The 11,434-nt window shown below is 40.0% G+C and overlaps 1 protein-coding gene across 1 annotated transcript in view; it reads right to left on the bottom strand.

Annotated features, from left to right (window-relative positions):
- Positions 1–1,148: 1,148 nt before the first annotated feature.
- Positions 1,149–11,434, bottom strand: part of ELOVL6 (ELOVL fatty acid elongase 6) — a 150,922-nt gene continuing 140,636 nt past the window's right edge. The window contains exon 5 of the mRNA XM_029941957.1: positions 1,149–4,173. Within this exon, the coding sequence (XP_029797817.1) occupies positions 3,746–4,173 (428 nt within the window). The 3' untranslated portion in view covers positions 1,149–3,745. The remainder of the gene's footprint in view (positions 4,174–11,434) is intronic.

Here is an 11,434-nt window from a genome sequence, read left to right as displayed (position 1 = left end):
GAATGAAGCAAGGCTTCTGGAGCATTCTATTCAGTATAGTTTACTCCAGGCACTTTGTTTCTTTGATGTGCCAGGTTTTATCATAAAGACACCACATCTGATCTTTCTTAAAATAATTTCTGAGAAAAGAAAGGGAGGGGAGCATCTGACTTCAGATCAGGTCATGATCTCACCGTTTGTGGGTTCGAGCCCCACGTTGGGCTCTGTGCTGACAGCTCAGAGCCTGGAGCCTGCTTCAGATTTTGTGTCTCTCTCTCTCTGCTGCTCCCCTACTTGCACTGTCTCTTTCTATCTCTCAAAAATAAATAAACATTAAAAAGTTTCCATAGATCTCTTTTCCATACGTGTTCTATACCATTCTGTTCTTTAAAACTCCTACCCAAATGAAGTGTCTGACTCAGTCCAGAATCACGTTAGCTGAGAGGTGGGGAAGTGAGAGTAATATACTCAGTCCTTTCTTCCCCCTGAAGCAAGATATATATATATATACACACACATATATATATATATGTATTATCCTTCCCCCTAATGTTTTAGTGGAGTGTGAATAGAAGGGTGAGAGTAAATTATCTGGAATAATAATCTCAATAGAGGATTTTAATTTGGTACATTGGCGTAGCAAAAATTTAAATACTAGTATTTACTCTTTTCTCATTAGCAAAACTAGCAAGCCCCGATAAAACCTCCTGTCCTATGAATGGCGCGTTTTTCATTAGAATGTTCTTCATCGCAAACTCACAGACTTGGGCGGATGCGCAGGCCTAGCACATCAAATTGCACATCATATAGATATGGAATGAAGCATTTTGGTTTCTTTTTCAATCCAGAAATGTTTTCACCATAGTGGGATCGGAATGTAGTGGAAAATCTCCAATAGAAAGATAATCTACTTCAGCATAGCAGGGCAGTTCTAAAAACTTGCCTGCCCAAGTTTTTCTGGAATGTTAACGGACAGTAGGATTATTGATGTGGCAGTCAGTTCTCTGGTAGGATTCAGATTTGCCGTGGGCTAGTGGTCCAGTCTCTTATCTTGATATAATTAATTAATTAGGCCAAGATGTTAAAGACATTGTATTGAAACTGTAATACCAGAACTTGTTCTTAAAGGTTTTTCCCCTCCCATGATAAATATCGGAAAAGTCTTTAGATATATTTAGCCAATTTAAAAACTATTTATTAGACATTCAATCTGTAAACAAAAATTCTAAATTATCTCACAAGTGAACACAGTATGAACCTGTATCAAGATCAAAGTGCTTTGGAAGCATCATTTAGAGTCTCTTTAAGGTCTATGCTCATTTCCTTATTCTGACCTGCGTTAAAGGATCAATGATAAATCAATGGATTCAATAATTGAATTAAATCAACCAGATAAGCTCTAATTGGTCCTTCAGTTAAACTCAAGTCAGCTGTTATTTGGCCTTTTCCTCATTTTAATTATTCTGCTCCTTTTCTAAGAAAAAAAAAAAAGCTTATTGCACAGTATCATGGATTTTCAAAGCTCAAAACATTATTTGCATCTCAAGAACCTAGTAGGTGTTAGAGCAGGTCCCACCTCTTTAGCTCATGCCAGTTTTTGCCGTAACAATCACAACACATCCCTCCACCAACTGCTCTCATCTCTGAACGAAGGTCAAGACATCATAGACCGTTCACAATAATTTAACACAGATGTAACAGTTTCCCTCCCCTGCAGAGCCCACCCCCACCGGGTCTATTCGTCATGACTTGGTTTGCATGGATTCTTTGTTCATTGTTCAAGCCATTCACACAGAATGGGATAAAACTTTATTCTTTTAAATTCCACACACAAACAAGATGCCGAGAAAGCCCTTGTCATCTCTGACAGAGAAGCAGAGCAGCTCTGTTTCATGAATGACAGCACAATTAAAGCTAAAATAATATAAAAATAATCTGGAAAAAATCCCTTTTACTGTACACCATCAAATAAAGCAAGAAAGCTAAACAAGTGTTCCTTTTCTGCTAGCCAGAAAATGTGTCTCTATTCATTTGGGCTTTGAAGTTGAGCGTGCCCCACATCTGTGTGCGTGTAGGTGTGGCTATGCGCATATAGTCTACGCAGTGCAGCCGCTGATCGTTTCATCTAGTTTGTCTAATCATGAAGCTACTTAACCAATTAGGATACTAGTATATCACATTGAACAGTTTTACATAATCGCTTCTTTGAAATACTAGGAATGTTTACACATTTATTTGGCTTGTAAAGGACTGAAATATTACAGATAATATTATATTATCTAGCTTTTTTTTTTTTTTAAAGAATATGGCTCTTAATAAATTGATTTTGAGTTCCAGAGCAAAAGTCCCTTTTAAAAAAATTTCTGAAGCGGACTTGAAGCAGGAAGAATGTCTTCTGATTTGGCCAAAAATATGATGAGTGTTTTATATCATTTAAAGTTTGAAGGATAAGTCTCTAAGGGGCCCTAGTTGTCAACTGTTCCAGCCAAGCTTGCATGAAGCATCTGTTGAAGTATCTCCACTTGACCAGCAGAGGGCACTTTACACACCTCTGCATTGCTTAGGGAGCGGATGCAGAGGATGCGGAAACACAGTGTTCACCCAATAATCAGGAAGAGCCCTGCAGATTTGTTTTTTGAAATTCACAAAAATATAGAAAATATGGACTGTACAACAGGGTTTCATTTGGAAAGTTATGAGTGTGTGTGAAGTCAAATAGAGAGGGGTGTCCGTAGTCTTTTGTATTCATCTTCGGCCCCCTCCTTTCCCCACTGTCCTTTCCCTTTTTCCCAGCTCAAGAGGGATATTGGGCTGGATCTTTTTTATACAGATAGTACAGAATCCGTTTTCAAATCGTTTGGTTGAGTTTTAGCTTTTCTATTCTGTATTTACTCTTCTGTTCCAAAGCCCGGGGCAACTGAACCAAGGATAATCCTTCCTAGCTCATTTCGGAGTAGAAATTACAGTTAGACTATCAGAAATGCTCTGAGATGGAGCTGCCCCTTTAGGAACAGGGCTGCATTATTTCCATCCTCCCAGGAAGAACCTTGGAAAAATATTGTGCCCTGTTTGGTTCTCGCAAACTCACCAGCCTGAGCCTGTGCTATGAAGGGAAAGATACCAGTCTTTCTCTGAGTTGAAATACAATTGTTTACATCCGTTTTCAAGAGAGGTGATTAAGACATCTTTTCTTTTGGGGGCTACAGCTACAAACCTTTCTTAAAAAGGCTTTAATTTTTGCAAAAGCATTATTGTTCTAGATATCCACCCTGTGTCTCTTCCACTTTATCTATTCTATTGGCTCCAGTTTGTGTCAAAAAAGATTAGAAAGGATTGTGTGTGTGTGCTCGCACAGTTTTTTAAGTAAACTTTTTCCATTCTTAGAGAAATATAACACTTAGTAAATACTTTTTTTTCATATAGTGTTAATAGACTTTGTTTACCTTCTATTTCTCTCTCTCTCTCTCTGTGCCTCTGGCTCACTTTTGTTCTCATTTGTTCTAGAACTGACTGTGAAGGAGGGAATGGGTTTTTCCAGCAGCAGTCCTTTGAGATGGAGGTGCACTCAGTGAGTCCTCACCCAAAAAGGATCATAAACTTACTGGGTTAAGTCAACCTAATTATCCCTAAGCTGCCTTGGGTTTTGTGTTTGCTCATGTGTTTTGTTTTGTTTTAGCTGCACCATATGTGATTCCTTGTGCCATTTTCTTTTGTCTATTGTTTTTCTTGATGACCCTGAGCTATGGCTTTCTCCTCAGTTCCAACACTATTCAGCCTTCGTTGTTTTCCTCATCTTGCCGCCGATATAGGCCTCAAAGAAGAAGTGGCAGAAGAGCACAAGGTAGCTGAGGTACATGAGTGAGGACCAGAAGATGTTCTGAAAGTGAGAGTGACACTGGTCTTGCTGCATCCAGTAGAAGACCAGGTAGTTAATGACACAGCCCATCAGCATCTGGGTGATCTGGGACAAGGTGATGAACATGGCAAACTTCCGGGAAACTCGGAAACCTGCGGCTCGCAAGGCATAGTAAGAGTACATCACGGCGTGCACGCCATAGTTCATGGTCATGAACCAACCACCCCCGGCCACCATGTCCTTGTAGGAGTACCAGGAGTACAGGAGCACAGTGATGTGGTGGTACCAGTGTAGGAAGATCAGCTTTTGCTTCCTCAGAATAATGAATATTGTATCTCCTGAAAGAGAAGGGAAAAAAATGTACGTACATGAGCCTCTTGACCATGACATAATGGTAGTTCACATTTTTACAAGAAGGTAGATTACCTTGAACTAGTACTTGGGAGTGGGATGGACTGGGTTAGAATCTGGGGCTGACACTAGCTCTGTGAGCCTGAGCAAGTTACTTATCCTCACTGTTTTCCAGTTTCTGTAAAATGGGGATGATGATGGGGATATCAACAGTAGCTTGGAAATGTCTGAGGACTAAATACGATAACCAACATACCCTCTTGGCCCATGGAAAACACTCAATAAATGTTACTTTCGGAAACCTGTTTTACACAAAATCTTAGTAAGTTTTCATCCAGAAGGGGCATTAGCAATCATGCTACCTGATTTCTAACTCAGCCATACATTTTAGGAAATATTATCTGGAAGAGTTAAGTGACTTCTCTCAGATCATTTATCAAGAGAAACCAACAGATTAGAATTCGAGTGCTCAGCGACATGTTCTTAGGCCTCTCTAGAGCAGAAAAACGATTTTTCTTTGGTATATGACAAAAGCTACTCCTAGGAAACATATCTTTGTAAACTCCCTGGAAAATGTGAAGCCTAGGCATATGGCGGAAAAGTAAAATATAAGCAAAGGGCAAAAACAGAAAGAGAAAAGTCACCTTCTACCCCATTTTCTGAAGATGGTAATCTGAAAATTTTATATCAATGAATTGAGTGATTAAAAACTTAAAAACGACACACATTTTTATGAAGTTAACTTTGAGAAAGCTTTCCAGGATCTATTAACAATATCCTTTGGAAGAAAAAAACCTCGCTGTTTCTTTTTTTTTTTTTAAATTTTTTAATGTTTTATTTATTTTTGATACAGAGAGAGACAGAGCATGAGAGGGGGAGGGGCAGAGAGAGAAGGAGACACAGAACCAGAAGCAGGCTCCAGGCTCTGAGCTAGCCGTCAGCACAGAGCCTGATGCGGGGCTCGAACCCACGAACGTGAGATCTGACCTGAGCTGAAGCCGGAGGCTTAACCGACTGAGCCACCCAGGCACCCCAAAACCTCGCTGTTTCTAAGGTAGGAAATTTATGTTATAGAAGCTAGAATTTTGCTCAAGTAGGTAGATGCTATTTACATGTAATGAGTCCATAAACAGGATTTATGATTTCCTATCTCTCTGGTTCTTCTCAGATGTAGGAAAACCCAACATCCTTCACAGACTTTGGTGAAATCAAACTTGATTTGCTTTTGCACCACAAGGAGAACTGGAAGGTCCCTCGTCTTATTCTGAAATCTAATTAAGCACAAAGGGAATTAGTACTTGCCCTTGTCTTGTCCCTCATACACTTCATGGATGCTCTAAAACATCTGGCACTACGAAGGTCAAAGAAGGCGAGGCCTTGGTGAGATTTTTAAGGTTCTGATAGTGGTTGGAATAATATAGGTGGTGCCCCAGGCCATTCAGCAGGAGCCATTCATCTATTTCCCTACTGAACTGTTAAATATTATCCTTTCATATTGGTTTAGAACAGAAGAGGACAGCTACCAGTTGCTGCATTTCTGAACATACTATCAAATTTTCTTTGCAGTCCTTTTTACTCTTATGAGATGTCTGACATATCATGCCTTTAAGTGTTAGACTGATAATGGTTGATGGCGATAGTAACTCTGACTTGTATACTTAAGGGACAAAACTGGTATCAGGAGACCTTGGGTCTTCTTCTTAGTGTTAAGCTGTGCTATTTTTGTGTGCCTATCAAAGATCCACTATTTCTGTGTAATTACTACTCCGTGCCTCCCTTGGCTCAGTAAACTGTAATGCAGATGCAATAATTCCAGCTTACTTTTGTTCACAGTGGAAAGAAGGTAGAAGTCCAAGGAATTATATGTTAAAAACAAATTCAGTCATTCATCATTGAGAAGATGTTTTTTAAACGAGTCTCGAAGCATGAACATAAATGTATAATCCACAGTGATATCCGAACACGTTGTAATAAAAGTTATATGCTATAAAGTAATAAGCATCCTACCCTGTTTAATTCTTTTGATTTTTAATTCTAGCGTCACTTCTATATTAAAACTGTATTGTCTAAAGAACAATTTCAGTGTGAGGAGGAGAGTAATAAGGGTCAAGAGACAGATCATATTAGAATGGGTTAACTGGGAACAAAAGTGGGACCTAGGATTCTGGAATTGAAACGTGATTTGTGTTGTTCCTGTCTGAGTAGGAATCTCAGATCTCATGAGTAAAGAGGATGATCTGAGACACGTTAGGTATTTCCATTTAAATGGTGGATCTAGAGGTGAAGGACAAGTCAGGAGATCTACAAAACAAAATTAACTTGAATTCATCTATGAGTTTTTTGGAACAGACAGAATGGCAGATGGAGTCATGAAGATGGGATTTCCCAGTAAAGGTCCTGGGACCCTCTCAGGGCCAGCCTCCAGTGCTCTCCTCCGGTTAGTATCCCCAAGGGCCTTGCTCACCCAAGGAATGGTAGTTTCTCCTGGGCAAGGGGAAGGGGCAGCTGGTGGGGTTTTAGAAGGGCTTCCTAAGATTGCCTACTTTTTTTTTTAATTGCAACTGAGATGCCACAGTCGCACCACCCTGGAAATTATGAATTATTTTTCTTCTGGGGAAACCACATAATAATCGCAGGTGACTTGTCATGAGCTGGTTGGGCCACGATATGGTATTTAAAGACCTGCCAAAAGCTGCAGAGTGACCTAGAAATGCAAACCAAAGATACGGACGGGTATTTACTTGATGTTGGCTAACCAATCTTTCCCGGCCAAAGGTCTGGTTGGCATCATGGAAAGAACGTTGGCCAATAATCAGCAGTGAGACTTTTGACTCTTAGACGTTTCAGCCATGTCATGTATTTTAGCTGCGCCGGTTCGTGTTCTCCCTCTGACCATCTCTCTTCCTACTTTCAATTCAGCTATTTTCAGCCAGGCAGGCTGTGCTCTTTTCATTCCTAAGTGCCCCTCCTGAACTGTGCCTTCCACCTGCGTGTTTGTTAAGTACAGGTGTCTGTGCAGCTTTGGAGAAGCCCATCAGCATTTGGAAACTCCCAGGGTGCTCACAGTCGCCAGGAGACGGAGAGTTCACTGTGCGCGGTTTGTCACAGATGGCTGTCCCCCTCTTCGCAGAGTTAGCTGGAGCTCTGCTGAGTCAGAGTTTCAAAAACAATGACGAGCTCAACTGAGCAAGGACCTAGACTCAGAGCAGATGTTTCCAAGTTTTCACAAAAGCAAATCTCAGCAGCTTTTCATATAATTCAAACTGTAGGCGCGCAAAGATTTTGGCACACAAAGCAGGTTGGCGGTTCTCTTTTCATTTGTTGTAATAGATCCTAACTCTAATTCACTGAAGTGAGCTCACTCATTTCGGCTGAAACAGAAAGCCCTTTTTACTATTAAGAACTGAGTGAAGGAGGAGTGGTGATAGGGTTTGATGGGTGGTGGCGGTTGGGGAAGAGGAAAAAGTGCTAGAGGCAGATGATGGCGATGTTGTGCATAATGCACGGGTTCTTGATGCCACAGCCCTGTGCACTGAGAATGGCAACTTTTACATTATGTGCACTCTGCCATCCCTGCCCACTCCGCCCCCTCCCCAACCTGTCCTCGAAGAAAAGTATAGTGAAAACTGCAGGTATGTAGGTTTTGGTGGGAAAACAGTGTTTCAGTATTAAACACGGAAGAACTGTTCTTTCTCACAGGAAACTTTTCTTTCAGCTGCACGTACGAGAGCCCAGAATCTTAGGGTATTAAAAATCAGAGCTTGGGACTTAAAAATAAGAAAAGTTCTAAATAATCCAGATGGATAAATCTTCCTTTCTTTCCTTTTTTTTAAAGTTTATTTATTTTTGAGAGCCAGTGAGTGGGGGAGGGGCAGAGAGAGAGGGAGAGAGAGGATCCTCAGCAGCCTCCACACTGTCAGCTCAGCCTGTGGCAGGCTCAAACCCAGCTGATGTCAGACCGTGACCTGAGCCGAAACCAAAAGTTGGATGCCTAACCGACTGAGTTACCCAGGCACCCCGTGGATAAATCTTTCTTAATTACATGGTAGAAACAATGTTTTCTAAGAATGAGAAAATTGAAAAGGGACTTGACTTCTAAAATGAACAAAAAGGCATTCAAGAAACATGTTCATCACATTAGGGCTAGGGGCTGGTGATCTCTGAGGCACTCAACTGGCACTGATTTTTGGATCTAGATTCATTCAACAGTTTAGATTGGGAAGGCCATTGTCAATGAGCACTAGAATATTTGAAAGAAAATAAGGCATATTTTAAAATAGAAAAACAAAGCACTCTGACCACAAAAATAGCTACATAATGAACCTGAAACTACATGAACAATGTCAGTGGCCTCATTAAAGAACCAGATCAAGTTTAGGATTTTTGGCCCCCAGCTCTTTAGCCCATTGTCAACCCTTCAATTCTATATTTTAACCATGAAGAAATGGAGTGGTTGATATCCAAACTACAAACCACTAAGGTGAACGAGGCTTCTTAGGGAAAAGGATTATCAGAACAATGGCACAAGGGACGACAGTGCAGCTCCTTCCAGGCTCAAGAGGGAATAGAATCGTGTTCAATTATAATGTCTACATTGGAGCAATAGAGGTGGAGTGTTTGGGTCTAGATTAAACAAGACAGCTGATTAACTAGCATCACCTGGACTAACACTCTAACAAGACAAAGGATAAGCGCAAATACCTCTAAATGCTTCACTAATAATTCTGGTCTGGAAATTCTAACTCTGTCCTCCATCTCAAAACTTTAATGTCAACCTGGAACAGAAGATGGGAGGACAGACAGTATAGGTCTACTTACATCTCTGATGAAAAATGACCACTGTAAGTAGGTTGAGGTGGCTCTTCAGGAAATTATTCTATTTTTTATTTTATTACTATAATTTTTTAAATTTTAAATATTTATTATTTTTGAGAGAGAGAGAAAGAGAGAGAGAGAGAGAGAGAGAGAGAGAGAGAGAGCAGGGGAGGGGCAGAGAGAAGGGAGACACAGAATTCAAAGCAGGCTCCAGGCTCCAAGCTGTCAGCACTGAGCCCGATGTGGGGCTTGAACTCATGAGCTGTGAAATCCTAACTTGAGCTGGAGTCCAACGCTTAACTGGGTTACCCAGGGACCCCTTCAATAAATTAGTCTAAAGGTAGAAGAAACTATTTTGAGTTTCAAGTCCCTCAAATACAACGGGATAAAATTCAGAACACAGACAAGCAGCGCTTGCAGGGAAAGGATTTCTATAAGCAAAGACTGAGGTTGCTTCTTCGCAATTTAAGGCTTAAGGGCCAGAGGCATAGAGGCACCATTGCTGATTTAAAAAAAAAAAAGTGTTGAGGGCAGTAACGTAGAAATTGTGAAAAACAACAACAAAACAAAAAAAATTTAAAGAAATTGTGAAGCGTGTTTGGTGGTAACATGATGGAGAAGTCACATGTTTCATGCATTTACTGGGCTCATATAGTTGTAGTCAGTTCTGTATCAAAAAAGATGGGGGTAGTTTAGAAGGATACTTATTATACAGCATAAATTAAGCCAAGAGGTTATGATATTTCTCAAAGTGAATAGTTCTAAAACATTAATAATGTATGGAAATGTCACAAAACCCCCACATGCTCACATTCTCAGACCAACACCAGTTTGAGAAAAAGTAATCTGACTCAGAAATTCTATGAATCTGAAGAATCACTAGGAAAGACATTTATCTGGCAAGACAATCTTTTATTTCATCTATAAATGCAAACACAAAATTAAAATGTTCCCATAGATTTTTGAAATTCCTAAAAACATATGTGTTTTAGGCACTGTCTACGGCTCCAACTTTGGACACCATTTTTCTAGTCTGAGAGCTTGTGGTCTCAATTTGAACATGAAAAAAATAGCCTCCTGCTGCCTGGATCATAAAACTCATATTCTAAATTTCCTTTTAGATGAGTTAGCCTTTCTATTCCAGCCCCTATTAAACACCCGTTGTAGGTGCTTAACATAAATATATTAAGTGAATGAATGAATACATCCATACTAATGCATTTCACCCTAAGTCTGCTTTCAGAGACTCTGCCCCTACAACGCTGGTCTCCTTATTTTGGAGAAGACCCCTCTCCGCACCCCTGTTCTTCTTAGGAAAGGTTTTCAGAAGAAGTTTTCCTCTGCTACTCTTCTCTTGTCTTTGCCTTAGGAAAACCATAGTCAAACCAACAGTTCCAATCAGTTGCCAGCCCTCTGTAGGCAGAAGGTGTATAGCCTCGGGTAGAGAGTGGATAGGTTGTTGACACACACATACAGACAGATCTTGTATCCTTTGTGAACAGACACAGGATATGAACTAGGGACACCTTAGTAAGAAAGACTCTGGGTAATTTGTATTGTAACATGGCTTATAATCAAAGTATAACCCCCTTTTAGGAGAAACAGGAGAAGGAATACAACCTATAAATAAATATTTTGAACTAAATAACACAATTATTGACTCCATAAAAAAAAATTAAAAAAACTCAGAGAATGAATAGGTGTTCCCTTAAGATATAAACCAGTTTGTGAGATGATGACCAGTCCTGCTCACGGATGAGCCCAGAGTTTATGATCACCAGCAGATCACTTTCTCCAGCAGTAAAGATATTTTCCTGGTGAACTACATCCACGTCAAATCCTTACCCACAAATTTTTCAGTTTCTGCTAACCTATGCCTCACTTATATCCAAGACCATTAAAGAATTGAAGAAAAAAAACCCTACATACAATGGGAGTTATTTTGGATTAACTTCTAGAAGGTAAACCACATTCTTCTTTTCCAAGGCCCATTTCTTAGATGATTAAAATCAGACAACACCAGAAACCAATGCTTAGCATTTGTTAATTAGAACATGAGGTTACCCAAATGAAACGCCTAGTCTCCAGGCCTGAATCCTAACAGCAGGATGAAAGTATGCTTCTTCATGGGACTGGGAAATAGCTGCATTGCTAATTTTCCTCCATATTCGCATCTTAGCAGAGCTAATGTGTTGGACAGAAGGGGCCGTGTAGATTTTACTTGCTTCTGAAAGTGTATTTTCAGTAGTGTTTGCAAGTCTGCATGTTTGTGTGAACTATTTTGCTCTTTGGATATACAGTGTACAATTATTGAAATAGAAGGAGAAAGGGGAGAGAAAAAGATAGTGGAATTTAGTTAAGAACTCTCAAATTCATTAATTATAACTTTCCTGCAACCAACAAAACAGGACCTTCCAATCGTTTTTTTGTTTT

This window comes from Suricata suricatta, chromosome 1, assembly GCF_006229205.1.
Source record: "Suricata suricatta isolate VVHF042 chromosome 1, meerkat_22Aug2017_6uvM2_HiC, whole genome shotgun sequence".
Taxonomy (NCBI): domain Eukaryota; kingdom Metazoa; phylum Chordata; class Mammalia; order Carnivora; family Herpestidae; genus Suricata; species Suricata suricatta.
The sequence above is the reverse complement of the archived record's forward strand: the minus strand, read 5'-3'. Positions and strand labels throughout refer to the sequence as shown.